The sequence below is a fragment of the Saimiri boliviensis genome, chromosome 6 (assembly GCF_048565385.1).
Source record: "Saimiri boliviensis isolate mSaiBol1 chromosome 6, mSaiBol1.pri, whole genome shotgun sequence".
Classification (NCBI taxonomy): domain Eukaryota; kingdom Metazoa; phylum Chordata; class Mammalia; order Primates; family Cebidae; genus Saimiri; species Saimiri boliviensis.
In genome coordinates, this window is record NC_133454.1 from 113,887,018 (window position 1) to 113,905,117 (window position 18,100).

General features: G+C 50.9%; 1 protein-coding gene and 1 pseudogene across 2 annotated transcripts in view; both read left to right on the top strand.

Annotated features, from left to right (window-relative positions):
• The first annotated feature begins 241 nt into the window (after window positions 1-241).
• LOC101044433 (E3 ubiquitin-protein ligase RNF5 pseudogene) lies at window positions 242-859 on the top strand (annotated as a pseudogene).
• A 16,092-nt stretch (window positions 860-16,951) lies between these two features.
• The window catches only part of CREB3L1 (cAMP responsive element binding protein 3 like 1), a 46,258-nt gene continuing 45,109 nt past the window's right edge, over window positions 16,952-18,100 (top strand). Inside the window, exon 1 of one of the 2 annotated variants that reach the window (XM_074401378.1) lies at window positions 16,952-17,506. In XM_074401378.1, the coding sequence (XP_074257479.1) occupies window positions 17,405-17,506 (102 nt within the window). In that variant the 5' untranslated portion in view covers window positions 16,952-17,404. The remainder of the gene's footprint in view (window positions 17,507-18,100) is intronic. The other variant, XM_003920031.4, reaches the window with a different exon arrangement.

Genomic DNA, 18,100 nt, shown 5'->3' on the forward strand with positions numbered 1-18,100 from the left:
CTGAGGCAGGAGAACCACTTGAACTTGAGAGGCGGAGGTTGCAGTGAGCCAAGATTGCTCCACTGCACTCCAGCCTTGGTGAGAAGAGTGAAACTCAGGGAAGAGGGAAGGGAGGGAGGGAGGGAAATGACTGAGCCTCTAAGCAGCCAGGTTAAGAGCCCTGCATGGGAGTAAGGACAGATGAAATCTGAGAGCCGATTTGGGGGGGCTGAAGGGTACGTGGGGCGAAACAAAACCGGCAATGGCAGCAGCGGAAGAGGAGGAAGGGCCAAATCGAGAGCGGGGCGGGGCGGGCGTGACCTTCGAATGTAATATATGTTTGGAGACTGCCCGGGAAGCTGTGGTCAGTGTGTGTGGCCACCTGTACTGTTGGCCATGCCTTCATCAGTGGCTGGAGACACGGCCAGAGCGGCAAGAGTGTCCGGTGTGTAAAGCTGAGATCAGCGGAGAGAAGGTTGTCCTGCTTTATGGGCGAGGGAGCCGTAAGCCCCAGGATCCCAGATTTAAAACTCTAGCCCGTCCCCAGGGCCAGAGACCAGCTCCAGAGAGCAGAGGGGGATTCCAGCCATTTGGTGATACCAGGGGCTTCCACTTGTCATTTGGTGTTGGTGCTTTTCCCTTTGGCTTTTTCACCACCGTCTTCAATACCCATGAGCCTTTCCGACGGGGTACAGGTGTGGATCTGGGACAGGGTCACCCGGTCTTCAGCTGGCAGGATTCCCTCTTCCTGTTTCTTGCCATCTTCTTCTTTTTTTGGCTGTTCAGTATTTGAGCTATGACTCCTTCCTGCCCACCTCCAGCCAGAGGAGAATCAGTATTGGGGTTCCCTGCTGACCCTTCCTTACTCCTGGACCCCCTTGATCCCTCTGTTTCACTGGCTAAGGCTAGCCCTGGCCATTCTGTAGGATGTCTCGACATAGGATGGGAGAGTCTTCTGCTCAGAGGCTCATTCAGTAATATTGTAATTTTCTGCCCTGTGGGAGGAGGATGGAGACTGAGAGACTGTCTTTCGCCTCTTCTGAGTCTTTGATTTCCCTGATTTCTTTATTTGATCTTGAAAGGTGGGCAAGGTTCCCTCTGACTCTCCCCCACTCTCATCTTACTGTTTTTTTGTTTTTGTTTTTGTTTTTGTTTTTGTTTTTGAGACGGAGTTTCGCTCTCCTTACCCAGGCTGGAGTGCAATGGCGCGATCTCGGCTCACCGCAACCTCCGCCTCCTGGTCTCAGGCAATTCTCCTGCCTCAGCCTCCTGAGTAGCTGGGATTACAGGCACGCACCACCATGCCCAGCTAGTTTTATTGTATTTTTAGTAGAGACGGGGTTTCACCATGTTGACCAGGATGGTCTCGATCTTTCGACCTCGTGATCCACCCGCCTCGGCCTCCCAAAGTGCTGGGATTACAGGCTTGAGCCACCGCACCCGGCCTCATCTTACTGTTTTAATTTAATTTTTCACTCCCCAGCGTCTAATATGGATTCTGACTCTTAAGTGCTTCCTCTTCCTCACTACCTCCTTCAATATAAATTCAATTAAAAAGGTGAAATGTAAAAAAAAAAGAAAGAAAGAAAGAAAAGAAATCTGACAGCAGAGCATTTTCTGATGCTTCACACCACACATGCCCACTGCACACTACGGCTCATGTGATCCTCACCAGGCAGGGCCCTACGAACAAGACACGTGTTGTTTTCTCCCCCACTTTTGGATGAACAAACTGAGACTCAGATTTAAATGACTCCCCAGGTCGGTAGAAGAACCAGAACTGAATCCATCACTTCCCAAGCATTGGGCATGTAGCCTCTGCCAGGCTCTCTGCTGGGCACAAGGGGATATTGAGGCAGACAGAACACAGTCCCTGCCCCTCTAGGTGGCCAACTGCATAATGGCAAAAGCACAGTTTCTCAAGTCAGATAGAATCTGTGTTTGAATCTCAACTTTCCCACTGACTAGCCTTGGGAGCCTGAGCTGGCTCCTAACCTCCACACCCCATGTCTTGAGTCTCAGATTCAAAACATAACCTCATGCTCAAACCCTCCAAAGGCATCAGCTTGGAGTAAAATCCATCTGTGACCCAGTTGCTGCTCCCGTATCCAGCTCATTTCCTGTTTCTGTTCACCTCTCTTCCCATCCTCGGATGCACTGGCTCCTGGCTAGATCTGGAGCAAGACAGGTACCTCCAACCTCTGAACTTTGCCCTTCTTTTCCCTCTCCTGGATGCCCTTCTTTTTCCTTCTCCAGATGGACACATGGCTAACTTCTTCCTGCTACTCAGGTCTCCAGCTTCTCACTGAGGCCATCCCTAGCCAGATGCAGTGGCTCATGCACTTGGGAGTAGTCCCCGCACTTGGGAGACCGAGGTGGGCAGATGACTTGAGCCAGGAGTTCGAGACCAGCCTGGGCAATATGGTGAAACCCCATGTCTACAAAAAATACAAAAATTAGCCAGGCATGTGCCAGGGATGGTGGCTCACACCTGTAATGTCAGCACTTTAGAAACCAAGCCAGGCAAATCACTTGAGGTCAGAAGTTTGAGAGCAGCCTGGCCAACATGGCAAAACCCTGTCTCTACTAAAAATACAAAAATTAGCTGGGCATGGTGGCCCATGCCTGTAGTCCCAGCTACTTGGGAGGTTGAGGCATGAGAATCACTTAAAGCCAGAAGGCAGAGGTTGCAGGGAGCCAAGACTGCACCACTGCACTGCAACCTGGGCAACAGAGCGAAAAACTCCCTCTCAAAAAAAACAAAAACCCAGGCACAGTAGCACATGCCTATAATCCCAGCTATTCAGGAGGCTGAGGTGTAAGAATCGCTTGAGCCCAGGAAGTTGAGGCTGCAGTGAGCTGTGATCGTGTTACTATACTCCAGCCTGGGCAACAGAGTGAGACTCTGCCTCAGGAAAGAAAAAAAAGCCCATCCCTGACCATGGCATCCAAAACAGTAGCCCTGTCACTATCAACTGCATTCTTCAAAGCACTGTCTCTATATTATACAACCCGATACTACCTGTATTTGACATTTTTTTTTGTAGTAACATATTTTTCTTTTCTTTTCTTTTTATTGCATTTTAGGTTTTGGGGTACATGTGAAGAACATGTGAGATTGTTGCATAGGTACACACATGGCAGTGTGATTTGCTGCCTTCCTTCCCCTCAGCTATATCTGTCATTTCTCCCCATGCTGTCTCTCCCCACCTCCCCACCCCCCCGCCCCTCCCCCATTTTCCCCCAACAGACCCCAGTGTGTAGTGCTCCCCTCCCTGTGTCCATGTGTTCTCATTGTTCAACACCCACCTATGAGTGAGAACATGCGGTGTTTGATTTTCTGTTCTTGTGTCAGTTTGCTGAGAATGATGGTTTCCAGGTTCATCCATGTCCCTACAAAGGACACGAACTCATCGTTTTTGATGGCTGCGTAATATTCCATGGTGTATATGTACCACATTTTCCCTGTCCAGTCTATCATCGATGGGCATTTGGGTTGGTTCCAGGTCTTTGCTATTGTAAACAGTGCTGCAATGAACATTCGTGTGCATGTGTCCTTACAGTAGAATGATTTATAATCCTTTGGATATATACCTAGTAATGGGATCACTGGGTCAAATGGGATTTCTATTTTTCTGTCTCTCCCACTAGTCCCTAAGAGTACAGATACACCATTTTGTTTACTCCTCTGTGCCTAGAACAGTGCCTGGCACATAGTGGGAGCTCAATAAATTTTTGTTATACAAATAAGTCAATGACCCTCACTTTCCTCCCCTTTAAAATGATACATACAGCTACGTAGAATTAAATGATGTTGGCTCGGAGCAGTGGATCATCCCTGAAATCACAGCACTTTGGGAGGCTGAGGCAGGCGAATCACTTGAGATCAGGAGTTCGAGACTAGCCTGGCCAACATGGCAAAATCCTGTCTCTATTAAAATACAAAAATTAACCAGACACGGTGGCAGGCCCTATAATCCCAGCTACTTGGGAGGCTGAGGCAGGAGAATCACTTGAAGCTGGGAGGCGGAGGTTGTAGTGAGCCAAGATCGCACCACTGCACTCCAGCCTGGGCAGCAGAGTGAGGCTCCCTTCTAAAAAAATAAAAAATAAAATAAAAACTTATTTAAAAAAAAAGAATTAAATGGTGTCATACATGGAGGATGCCTTGCCTGGTACAGGAGCTTCATTGGCACACAATAATGGTCGCTGCTATTATTGTCATTGTTTTGCTGTTGTTTTGGTGCTTGCCAGCTCATGGGGGAGACTGGTGTAATTTGTGATAATAATAAAGCTCCTGGGCCGGGTGCGGTGGCTCACACCTGTAATCCCAGCACTTTGGGAGGCTGAGGCGGGTGGATCACAAGGTCAGGAGATCGAGACCATCCTGGCCAGCATGGTGAAACCCCATCTCTACTAAATACAAAAAATTAGCCAGGCGTGGTGGTGTGTGCCTGTAGTCCCAGCTACTTGGGAGGCTGAGGCAAGGGAATCTCTTGAACCTGGGAAGTGGAGATTGCAGTGAGCCAACACCACTGCACTCCAGCCTGGGCAACACCGCAAGACTCTGTCTCAAAAAAAGAAAATAATAATAATAATAATAATCTTATTCCTGAGCCTTCTGCTCCACTTTGGGGTGTGGGCAGCAACCCCTCCATCTGCCTGAACAGCAGGGCCTGAAACTTTTATCTGGACTGCCAAGGTCACCCTCTGGGTCTGGCCCTGATGGTGGGAGACCTCTCTCTGGGGCCTGCCTGGGCTGGGGGTAGTGGGCAGAGCCCAGCCCAGGCCTCAGAAACCCGTGATTTCCCCCCAGAGCAGGCCCCACATCAAAGACAATCTCAGAGGGGCGAGGCCTCAGGATAAATGGAAGATTAAAGAAGGCTCAGTCTCCACAAGGCCACAGGGAGAGGCGGCCAGCAGGCGACCACAGCGAGGAGGCCCCGACACAGCCCTGGCAGTGGCCACCTTGGTGGGTAAGAGGAGAGAAGGGGGCCCCGTCCTTGGCAAGGGGAGCCAGGAGGACACCTTAGCATAGGGGGTGCTCCTCGAGATTAAATCTGGATGCAGGGCTCCATTCCATGCCAGCTTCTTAACCCTTTCCCAGCCAGGAGGCAGCAGGGAGCTCAGGATAGGAAGCCCTGGGCCTCTCTTCAAGAGACTTGGTTTGGTCATTGGGGTTTGCTCTCTCCAGCAAGGGAGCCTGTAATGAGGACCTCCTGGCCCCAGTCTTCCTCCCCAGGGGAGGTCTGTAATTAGTGCAGGAGGCAAGGCTCGGGAAGCGCAGACAATGTCATTTGAACCAGAATGAGACAGGGCGCAATTGCTAGTCTGCACTTTTTTATTTTCCTGGTGCCATTTCATATACAAAACTCCAGCAAACTTAACCCTATCCTGGTTGGTCCCAGATGCCAGGGTTTCAGCTGGGCATAGCATCCATTCCTGTGCCTAAAGTGTGCCATTCTCACCTCCACCACAAACACTCCAGTACAGGTAAGCCATGGTTTCAGACTTCCTCAACACCAGCCAATCCATCATCCAACCAGCCTTTGCCGACTGCCACCAGATGCCAAGCGCCAAGGGGAGGGGACCCAAGGGAAAGTCTCCCTTCCTGTTAACAAGAAGCTGATGATCCCTCTGAGCAACAGGGGAATGCACACTCGAAACAGGTGGCAGGCAATGGAAGGGAAAGTGGACCCTGCTAAGGACCAGCACAGGGCAGGGAAGGAAGCCGGGTGGAGGCAGAGTACACACAATGGGGGCAGGGAGAATGGGCGTGTGGTAAGCGCTCAGTAAATATGTTCCAAGGGAGATACCTTCCTGGAACAGAGCTTTTCTGCAATCAGGGCCTGAGGGCTGAACCCACAGAGACAAGGGAGGTGGGCAAAGGCAGCCCCCAGGTGGAGATGGATGTCAGAGCTATTGCAACAGGCAGAGGCTATTGCCTCCTCCCCAGTGCTCCTGGAACATCCATTCTGAATCCGTGAACTACTGGTTTATCTCACACTGGACTACACCTGCCTGATTACAGATCTGGCTCCTCCACTAGATTGCAAGCAGCCAGAGGGCTTTGTCTATTCACCTCTGGTCTCGGGGGGCCTCAGCACTGATCCTGGCACACAAGAGGTACTCAATAAATGCTCTTGGTTGTTTATTTTTTCATTTTTTTTTTATTTTTAGGGGAAATGGAGTCTTGCTCTGTTGCCCAGGCTGGAGTGCAGTGGTGCAATCTCAGCTCACTGCAACCTCCACCTCCCGGGTTCAAGCAATTCTCCTGTCTCAGGCTCCCGAGTAGCTGGAATTACAGCACACACTGCCACACCTGGCTAATTTTTGTATTTTTAGTAGAGATAGCGCTTTACTATATTGGTCAAGCCGGTCTGGAACTCTTAACCTCAGGTGAGCCACCCACCTTGGCCTCCCAAAGTGCTGGGATTACAGGCTTGAGCCACCACTCCTGGCCAATAAATGCTCTTTGAATAGACAGCAAGGCTTGCATGAGATGGTGAGAGAAGTAAGGGAGAATCCACCTCTACAGACCTTCCCAGGGAGGATGCAAACCGTGGCCCCACTTCCCTTGCAAATCACAAAGCAGTATCTCTAACATATAAAGTTTAGCTTCTAGAAATCAGTAAGACCAACCACCAATTTTTAAAGGTCAAGGAACGTGCATAGTCTACAGAAAAGGACACATAAATTGTCCTAACACATCTAAAAAGATGCTCGATCCTACTCAAGATAAATGCAAATTTAAAATTTACTGGAGGCTGAGCTCAGTGGCTCACACCTGTAATCCCAACACTTGAGGAGGCTGAGGCGGGAGGATCACTTGAGGCTGGAAGTTGAGACCAGCCTGAGCAACATAGTGAGACCTCGTCTCTACGAAATAATAATAACAAATTATCTAGGCATGGTGTTACATGCCTGTAGTCCCAGCTACTCATATAGCTGATGTGGGAGGATTGCTTGAGCCTAGGAGGTCAAGGCTACAGTGAGCCATGATGTGCGGCTGCACTCCAACCGGGATGACAGAGCAAGACCTTGTCTCCAAAAAATAAATCAATAAAATACACCGGAAACCATTTCTTATTGATCAGATTAGAAAATTCCATAAGTTTGATAATATCCTTTCTTTGAGAGACTATAGAACAATCAGCAGTGCCGTAAATTCCCGATGGGAGAGTACATTGGTACAAAATATTTGAGAATACCTACCAACATTACAAATGCACGTTCTCTTGGACCCAGCAATCCTACTTCTGAGAATTTATCCTCTATGCAGTGCTTGAACAAGTCTATTCTTGCAGCACTGTTTGTTATAGTAAAAGACTAGAAACAATCCAATTGTCCGTTCGTTGGGGACAGGTACATAAATGATGGTACATTCATACAATGGGTGGCTATGCAGCTATTTAAAAGAAAAAGAATGAGGAAGTTCTCTATGTGCTCATACAGGAAGATCTTCAAAGTAGATCTAAGTTGGGGGGAAAAGATGCAGAACAGTGTGTATAATACTTTTCGATTTAAAAAGAGAGATAGAGAGTCCTGGTATTGTGGCGCATGTGTGATAATCCCAGCACTTGGGAGGCAAGGCAGGAGAATCAGTTGGGACCAGGGGCTCGAGACCAGCCTGTGCTCAATTGCTAGTCTGCACTTTTTTTATTTTCCTGGTGCCATTTCATATACAAAACTCCAGCAAACTTAACCCTTTTCTGGTTGGGCCCAGATGCCAGGGTTTCAGCTGGGTATAGCATCCATTCCTGTGCCTAGAGTGTGCCATTCTCACCTCCACCACGAACACCAGTACAGGTGAGCCATGGTTTCAGACTTCCTCCACACCAGCCAATCCATCATCCAACCAGCCTTTGCCGAAAGTTCTTTGGTTGTTTATTTTCAATTTTTTTTTTTATCTTGCAGGGGGATGGAGTCTTGCTCTGTTGCCAGAGCATATCGAGACCCTGTGTCTACAAAAAAAATTGAAAATTAGCTGGGCACACCTGTAGTGCTCAAGAGGCTGAGGCAGAAGGTTTGCTTGAGTCCCTGAGGCTGCCGTAAGCTGTGATTGCATCCTGCACTCTAGCCTGGACGACAGAGAAATACCTTGTCTCTTAAAAAACAAAAACGAAACAGAGAGAGAGAGTGAAAAATAGCTACATGCATACACACATACACACACCATAGAAGGATGCCCAAGAAAGTAATAAAATTGATTATATGTTGGTTAAAGGGTGGGAACTTAGTGGTTAGGATATAGGATGCAGAGATGAAAGGATTACTTTTTGTTGCATTCTTTTTTAATGTTTTAACCCATCTGAATACGTTATCTGTTCAGAAATTGAAAAAGACACACGCACAAACTTCTACCTAGGACTGAGGATTCTTGGATTCTTCGCAAGTTGCTGAGTAATGTGATTGTACCTCAGCCGACTCCCTCTGTCATTTTCCCTCCCTCATTCCCACCACGTTTTCCCGAGACCCTGGATTCCAGTAACCAGTGTTGTCATCTCAACTCATGCCTCCAGATCATGGACTATGAAGTCAGACCAAGTCACTGTGTGATCTCAGGCAACGTACTTCATCTCTCTGGGCTATAATAAAACAGAGTAATCCTGGTACCTGTCTCCAAGGGCTATGGTAAGGTGTAAATGAGAAAACTCATCTTGGCACCGATAAAAATTCAAAAAAAAAAAAATAGAGAGAGAGAGAGAGAGAGAGAAAACTCCTAGGATGTGTTAAGCATAGACCCTGGGACTTCATCAATGCCATGTTGTATAAATATACCAGGTTTGCCGTTCATATTCTTTGCCAATATTTTAATCGGATTGTTGGTCTTTGTCGTTTTGGTTTAGAGGAGATCTATTGATTCAGAAGATTGAGATATGCATTGCAAACTGGCAGAGCATTGAAAAGCGTTAAGACCCAATAAATGGCGGTTTGTGAAAATCACTGTATATTTCTGTGATTGTTTCTTTCCCAAGCCATGCGTGCTGGTATTTGAAGGTATCCCACATTGAAGACCCTGGGGCACATCTGGACATCCCCCAAGGAGCAGAGTCTTTTGTCGCTGCCTCTGTGTCTCTCAACCAGTCTCCCCTGGGTCGTCGGAGATTGTCATTCTCGGAGCTGCTTCCAGCTTGCAGCCCTCAAAACAACAACCCTCCCTTTGACTCTAGATGAGACTCATTCTCTGTGTCTTCCCTGGAAGTCCCCAGGCTTGTGGAGTATGTGTGTGATACCAGCTCCTATAAGAAATCAATTCAACTGACCACGGTGGCTCACACCTGTAATCCCAGCATTTTGGGAGGCCAAGGCAGGCGGATCACTTGAGGCCAGAAGTTCAGAACGAGCCTGGCCAACAAGTGAAACCTCGTCTCTACTAAAAATATAAAAATTAGTCAGACGTGGTAGTGCACCCCTGGAATCCCAACTACTCGGGAGGCTGAGGCAGGAGAATCACTTGAACCCAGGAGGTGGAGGCTGCAGTGAGCCGAGATCCCACTACTGCCTCCAGCCTGGGCGACAGAGCGAGATTACATCTCTAAAACAATATTCCCCAAGGAGTACAAGTCAAGCCTCCCCAGGAAACCCTAAGTCTTCATTCCACAAGAGAGAGAATCCTGCCGGGCTGGTCTGAAGGGACAGCTGGAGGGATTGGGTTGCAGAATACACACCCTTGGGGCCCCTCACTCTGATCTGTGGGTACTTGGTGCTTGCTTGCCATAGAGCCGAGGAAAAAATGTGGCTCCTCTGGGCCTGCATCCATTCATTTTTCTCCAGAGAATTGGTTCACCCTTCCGTTCTGGAGGCTCCCGAAATGTTCCTCAGAGCACCTGGAATATATATTTGCTTTAACCAGTGATTGCCAAGGCCGAGCCTGCTGGGTTTCTGTTTGTTCTGCTCAGCCACAGAGGCTGGGGCTGGTCCCTGAGGATGCGCCCCCCCCCCCACCCCACCGCTCTGTGCATGATAAAGGATGGAAGCCTCCACCCGGACCTGCTCCTTAAAAAGAGGAGCCTGGGTGAAGGGCCAGTGGGAGGTAAAGGCCTCAGCCTCCTCCCAACTCTCTGGAAAACCCCCTGGTTACTATGCAATTTATCCAATCCCAGAGTCTGACGCAGCAGAAAGATGAAGTCAGAGGCCAGATCTAATTTCCAATACTCTGGTTTAATAGCTGTGTAACCTTGGACAAATAACATAACCTCTCTGAATGTCCCTCGCTTCACCTATAAAAGCAAAACTATGTATGTATTTCTGTCTCCCTTCTAAAGGCATTTGAGAAACCTACAGACCATGGAATTCAATGTTGCTAATAGAGGAAGAAGATATGGAGGAGGGGGAACAAAGGGAAGATGAAGGCAGGACGCAGCATGTGAAACGAACCTCCACGAGACTCTGTTGCAAGAGGACATCAGCAAATTCATCTCTGAGCTTCCTCACAGCCCAAGCAAAGAAGGTAAAGCAATGACTTACAAAACCTAGAGTGTCCATTAAGTTAAAAATAGGCCTGCCACTCAGAAGCAGCCAGCTTTACTTCCCCAGGCCTTCCTAAAGGGGCCAGATGGCAGGTGGAGGGAGCGGATATGTGTGTAGTGGGCCCCTCCCCACGTGGGGGTAATACTATCTCCCAGGGTCTTTGTGAGTCTGAAATAAAAGGAAATGCTGGACCGTGCCGCCTGGAGTGGCTGGCATACAGTAGGTGCTTAATATCTGCACATTTCCATCCTTCCTCCTACTCTGCGCTCACTGAAGGGGTATCTGTAGATCTTACAGGCATACGAGGATTCAGCTCTTCGATCATGCAGCAAATATTTATCGAACACCTGAGTTAGGCAAACGTGGGAATCCCCCTCAACCTAGCTGGCGTCTTCCCTGCTGTCCCCAGATCCTTCTTCTCAGAAGCTCTCCCCCTCCCACTGCCACCCACCTTTCTGGGTCTCAGCCTGTGCCTCCTCCCAGCATGGCTTTAAACCCCAGGGAGCCCCGCTCCTGTGGCTTCTCCCTCATTCCCCGCATAGCTGCAGGCTGCTCCCTTCGACCACCACATTCATGGAGCTGGGCCACGTGCAAGAGCACAATTAATATTCCACTCAGTCTCCCCCAGCCTTGCTGCCTACTGGGAGAAGATGGAAACCAGATTTGCAGCCGCACGCGCTGGCATGGACGCGCACAGAGAGGCAGAGGCCCGCCCCTAGGTGCGAGCGCCGGCATATACTTGTGCAAATGGTGGAAGCCCCACACTTGGATTCACACCTCTAGACATCCTCGGGGAGGGAGGGGGTGGTATGCACACCTAGCTCCCAGCCAATCGCTGCCCAGGGGACACTCAGACTCCTCACGCACAAAGGCCATATTTGCTTTCTGGGCAGAGGGGGTCAGAATCTTCGCGTTTCAGAGCTGGGAGGATGGAATTTCAGACACCAAGCTAAGACCCTCATTTTTCAGGGAAGAATCTGAGGCCCTGACTTAACCTTGATAGTTACCAGTCCCCAGTGAACTGCAGGGTGACTGGATGCATTTAGCAAAGCCTTTGATTTAAAGCCTGATGCTGCCTCCCTGCCTCCTGGGGACAAGTTACTTCAGCCTTGGGTGGGTGGCGGGGCCCTGGGGGGATAAGGGCTTGGCAAGAGCAGGAGGTGGTAGGCAGAATCAGGCCTCCAACTTTCTGTGCCCCTGCCCTTTCTCTCAGCCCCATAGTTCCAGCTCTGCCAACCCTAAGTGAGGCAGGATTTGCAGGGGAGTGTCCCCAACAATATGAGGGCTCAAGGGGAGGAAATAAGTGGCTTTGCTGGTTTCTCTCCCATTACTCTAGACTTCGAGAGCGAGGGAGATAGAGGGCGTGGTGGTACGCCTGAGAGCGTGTCTTCCGGTTAGGGAGCCAGGTGGCTGCGTTCTAGAGATGTCTAGAAGCGAAGCTGGAGCAGGTGATTCAGGCTGGAGGGGAGAAGGGTGACTTGAGACCAGGACGAGAGCAAAGCAGGAAGCGGGTGGAGCTGTTTCCCAGATGGCAGGCAGACAGAGGGCCAAGGGGCGGGCCTGCTTCCAGTCCAAAGATGGGACAGCAGAGCAGAAATTCAGGGAAAAAGAAGCAAAAATAATTACCAGGAAAAGGAGCTGGAAGGGAGGCAAGTGTTTTCTTAGTCCTTAAGGAACTTCAGTCTTCAGAGAATTTAAAGAGGAAAAAAAAAATCTATCTTAAGGCCTTTCTCCAAGGCAGGGTGGTTGGTGATTCACTCACTGCTGTGGAAGGCCCTGGAGGAAGGGCCTCAGCTCCTGCCTCTCCCCAGTGAGTAAATTCAGTTCATCTGGGGTGACTGGAAAGAGCCCTGGGTGCGGAGCCGGGAGGCCCCGGTTTCAGTCCTATCTCTGCCTGGTAAGGCTGGGCAACCTAAGGCAAGCCTCCAATGGCCCCAGGCCTGGGTTTTCTGTAAAACAAAGACGAGGCAAGTCATATAAACTCTCTGAGCCTTGGTTTTCTCATCTGCAGATTGGAGATGATAATATGTCGATTCAAAGGTGTCATCAATTACATGATGCACCATTATGTTATGTACATTAGGAAGGAAAAGAGCATCATCCATTAAACTACGACGTAACAGCAATCGTGAGATACATTCTGACTTCCGAGATGTTAAAGCGTGAGAAGAAATGTGCATCTCAGAATCAGTGAAAGACAATACTTATCTCACAAGCTTGTTCCAAGAATTAAACAAGATAATATAAAGTATTTAGTGCCTGGCATAAAGCAAGTACTAATAAACGTCCGGTATTTTTATGGTTCAGGGTGGGGTGGGAAGGGCTCACAGGCCAAAGGGGTGGAAAGGAGAGCCTTAAGCTGAGTGAAAACTGGGGGCCTGAAGCCCACCCTGCTCCTGGCAGAGTGCCACCCCAGGCTCCATGTCTAGCCTCAGTGGGGGGCACAGGGAAAGCAGCCATGCAGCCCATTTTAGGGAGCTGCAAGAGAACAAAGGGCCCCCATCTGCACCCCGGAAGTCAGTCTAATCTCCAGGATGAATATGTTTTCCTTTCTCAGAAGTTCCTGTTAGAGCGTGCCAAAGCATTTTTCCCTTTACAACCAGCAAACAAGACAGGTTTACTTTGGGTGACCTTATTACCGCCACCCAGGGCCTGCCTGCTGAGTGTAAATACCCGCCTTATACCCTCTGGGAGGCTCTGGGCAGAAGCCTGGAAAATCAAAGTGCCAGGCCTCCTGAGCAGGGAGGCCCTTCACTCTCCCCCGACCCCTACCCCTGTTCCCCAGGCCCTGTCCTGGAAAGGGCACATTGGAAGATCCTTGGAGAGGATGAAACCCTAGAGGGCATCAACACCTCACCCATTTTATAGCTATGGAAACTGAGACCTAGTGAAGGGCAGTGATTCTACACACACACACCCATGCATGCACACACATGCACACATTCTGCTCACAGCTCAGCCTGGCAGGAATCTCTCTCTCTGCCTGATCTTCAGTGTCTGGAACAGGCAAGAAGCTTTTCTCTGCCCTCTTTCTTTTGTGCGTCATTGACTGCGTTGTGATGTCTTTATGCATGAAGATTTTGCTTCGCAGTTGGAACAGCTCCTGGAGAGCAGCCGCCAGGTGTTCCTGAGCCCCTCACAGAAGGGGCTGCTGTGACTGCTTTAAGTGTCCTGCAGTATTTGGGCCTGTGGAGGTGGTGTTTGCAGAGCCAACCTTGGTCTTCATCCCTGACTCCTTCAGATGTACAGGAGGGGGCTGGGTGCGGGGGCTGGGTTGTGGCACCAGATCCAGGAACGGGGAGGGAGGAAGCAAACTCTCCCTGCTGGGTCAGAACGCAGACTTACGACCCAGTAAGCCATCTCATTTCCTCTCCTGGAAAATCTTTAATAGACAAGAAAGAAGGGATGTGTGGCTGGCCACACCCTACAGAAGGCATCAGGTGGGCACAGTTCTTTCCAGTCCTGGCACAAAATAGAGCCTGGGCTTCAGTGTGGCCATAAGTGCGGGGTATGTGTAGGGCGTTAGGGTTTCACGTTCATCATCTCACTCCTGCACCACTGCCTGCTCTCCCAGTCAGGCTTTCCTCCTCCTTCTCTTCCACTTGCTGTTCCCTCTGCCTGGAATGCTTTTCCCTGCATTTTGCCCCACAAATGACCCCAGTTCTTGATTCAGTTCTCAGTTCACACATGGCCTGTTCAGAGAGGCCTTCCATACCCACAGGGTCACATCACACTATTTTATTTTTAATCATCTTCTTAACATTTTTTTTTACCCGTACTTTCCTCCACCCAGTCACCCACCCCTGTGCACCCACATTTACTCTGGGATCTAAGTTCTTTTTTTTTTTTTTTTTTTTTTTTGAGACGGAGTTTCGCTCTTGTTACCCAGGCTGCAGTGCAATGGCGTGATCTCGGCTCACCGCAACCTCCGCCTCCTGGGTTCAGGCAATTCTTCTGCCTCAGCCTCCTGAGTAGCTGGGATTACAGGCACGCACCACCATGCCCAGCTAATTTTTTGTATTTTTAGTAGAGACGGGGTTTCACCATGTTGGCCAGGATGGTCTCGATCTCTTGACCTCGTGATCCACCCGCCTCGGCCTCCCAAAGTGCTGGGATTACAGGCTTGAGCCACCGCGCCCGGCGGGATCTAAGTTCTTAATCACCGCCATGTCTCCAGTGCCTGGTCTGGGAACCATTCACAGTAGGTATTCAATAATGCTTGCAGAACGTGTGAACAAATCTGCCGTTATGCTCATCTCTGCTCACTTTGCCATCCTCTTCATTCCAGAAAGAAAATGATCACACTCCTCTGTGTGCCCGGCTCTACCCTGCCTGGTCTCCCTCCTCCCTCTGCCACCCCTTTCCCCAGGGTTTCTCTTGGGAGCTCCTGCCTCTCAGACTCTGTAGAAGCTGCCGGAACCAGAATGTCTCCCCAAGATTATTTTCAATGGTTTCCTGGGATGTTCACCTGGGTAAGAATAAGGAAAGAGAGGACACTCTAATCCTGCTTATCTAAAACTGTATAATCTTCCCCAATCACTTAAATGGTACCTGTGTCTCTAATTACAGAGCAGGCCGGGAGGAACGCAGGCACAATTTCCAACCAACCTCAGGCAAGGGGGCACTTTTGCTCCTCCTGTGGGCCTGCAGGGACTCTAGCTCAGTAGCCAGGACTCCAGACACCTGCTGCTGGAGCTCACTCACGACTACGGCTTGTTCACCCCACTGGAGACCCCTCCCCTCACCCTGAGAAGGACCCGCCACATCTCAGTGTTAGAATGGTACCCATTTGGCCAGATGTGACACATTTGGGAAAGACACCCATGGTCCCAGCACCCCAATTCTACCTGCCACTGTTGTGAAAGTGAATTGATTTCTTTTTGGCCCAGCCTTCCTTCTCGGAGTTGCATGGCTGGTGAACTGCTCCCCAGGGCATGGGTTATAATCCTGCCTTCTCAGGAGCAAATTCTCCAGGAGGCCTGGCAGCTAACAGTCATATGACAGCCTGGAAGGTCAGAACTTCACTCTTCAGAACTATGTCAACTAGATCATAAGGTGGGGAAAAGCCACGTGCCTGCCAGCCTGCCAGATGAGCAAACAACTATTGTTTCAGCCTCGGTATGAACCCTTCTCCCACCTGGCGCTGAGAGTAATTTTGGTGACATCCATGGCTTAGCTGCAATGACATCTCTACTTCTTAAAGGCCTTTTGGTTCTTGAGCTAATTAAACACCCCAGACAGGGAGGACACACTTAATCCTATTAATGACTTCTGGGCAGGAAACAGTGTGCCCAGCCCTCTGAGGGAGCACCTTCCTGAACCTCCTCCATTTGTTCAGGTGTTTGGCAATTGTTATCAACCCTTTCAAGAGATTAAGCTTGTAGGCAGGAGCAAGCCACTTAGGTGAAGGATCCAGGGGCCCTGGGAGTGTCTGGTGACTGTGGAGTGTGCAGCCAGCCAGCACCTTGGCTCATTCAGATTCCAGAACCGCTGTTCTCCAACTTCCTGCTCTTCAGAACCATTGAGTGGGGCAGGACTTGACAATCGAGGAGCTTCTCCTTGCCTATCTCTGGCTGTTCACCCAGCCCTTTCACACACAGGAAAGCTGGGGACAGTCCTTGCCCTGAGGAGTCTCACAGCTCAGCGCGGTCACAGACACAATGTGAGCAAACAAACACAATACCACATTAGACTGGAAACAGTGGATGTGAGCACATGATGTCCTGTGGGTGCATACTGGTGGTAACTGCTCCAGCCTGGGGGTTCAAGGAAGGCTTCCTGGAGTAAGAAACATGTGAGATGAGAAATGAGAGTTAAAAGCTGAAAATCGGCTGGGCACAGTGGCTCACACCTGTAATCCCTCCACTTTGGGAAACCGAGGCAGGTGGATCATCTGAGGTCAGGAGTTTGAGACCAGCCTGGACAACATGGTGAAACCCTGTCTGTACTAAAAATACAAAAATTAGCTGGGCGTGGTGGAGCGCGCCTGTAATCTCAGGTACTTGGGAGACTGAGGCACGAGAATAGCTTGAACCTGGGAGGCGGAGGTTGCAGTGAGCCGAGATGGTGCCATTGCACTCCAGACTGGGCAAAAAGAGCGAAATTCCGTATTTAAAAAAACAAAAAAACACTGAAAATCTCCCCCGTTGAGGGGAGATCTGTTGAGGAGACCGTGAAACGGAATTCCCTGACTGGGTTTGGTGCAGGCTTTAGCATCAGGCTGGAAGGATGGAATTAGCTCCCTCAGCAATTTATGAGACAGTGGTTGGTGAGGCCTTAACAAAATGCCAATGTTCCAGGACTATTGTTGCTTTAAGCCCCCACCTTGAGCATTCAGAGGAGAGAGATTGCTGAAACGAAGTTGCAGATGTCTCTTTAAAAAGGGAGAGAGGATTCCCCGAGCCACGCCCTCTTCTCATTAATATTAAATTATTGTGAATATTGATGTGGGGGCGTGGCGCCTTGGCCAGCTGGGCTAGCCAGCCAGGGGTTCCCGGTTTCACACAGAGGAAAGTGACAGAAGCCGTGCAGAGGAAGACGCAGAGACAGCGGAGCGGTCGGCAGCCACCCAGTCTCGGGGGAGCGCTTAGCTCCCCCGCCCCGGCTCCTACCCTTTCCGGGGGGCTCCTCAAGCCCTCAGCCCCACCCCTGGGCTCCCCATGGAAGCCAGCTGTGCCCCGGGAGGAGCAGGAGGAGGTGGAGTCGGCTAAATGCCCACGGTGCGCCCGGGGCCCCTGAGCCCAGCCCGCTCCTAGCCGCTGCCTAAGGCACCCGCGCCCCCCGCGCCCCCCACTCGGGGCCGCACCGCCTCCGCCCGCCCCTCCCCCGGGGTTTCGCCCCGGACCTGCCCCCCGCCCGCTTGCCAGCGCTCAGGCAGGAGCTCTGGACTGGGCGCGCCGCCGCCCTGGAGTGAGGGAAGCCCAGTCGAAGGGGGTCCCGGGAGCCGGCCGCGATGGACGCTGTCTTGGAACCCTTCCCGGCCGACAGGCTGTTCCCCGGATCCAGCTTCCTGGACTTAGGGGATCTGAACGAGTCGGACTTCCTTAACAATGCGGTAAGATGAAGGGTCTCCGTTCCGGTTCCACCCCTCGGCACCCCTCTTCGCTACGCGCCTGGACCCCTTGAAGGGCCGACTACACATTACTGGCAGGAGCGGGGGAGGGAGTTCAGCGCAGGATCTCCCGGAGCGACCTGTGCTAGGAGCTCTGAGATTTGGCGAGTAGGTCCCTCGACACCTCCCCTGCACCCCGGCCTGACCTGAGCCTCGGAGCGTGGGCCAGTGCTCGACCCTCCTGGGACTCAATCCTTGCATACATTGGCCTCCACCTTCTAGGGGGAAGGGGCCATCAAGGCATCGGGGGCGGTCCGATCCTCGGATCTGAGCTCAAGAGCACCAATCCCGCTCCCCCTCCCATGTCTTCTAGCCGACCCCAACCCACCCCAGGCTCCAGGACCAGACTGGGCGCAAAGTGGCTGCGCCCTTTCCTGCGCCTCCCTTGGGGCTTAGGTGGCTCTTAGGCTGGATCTCCGCTGGGGGGCGCACCGGGGAGCGTTCAGAGTGCCTGAGACCCGACGCCCCTGGGGATGAGAGCCAGACTTGGGTTCTCAGCCAGGCCCGGAAACTTCAGGGTGCTGCCCTGGCCGCCCC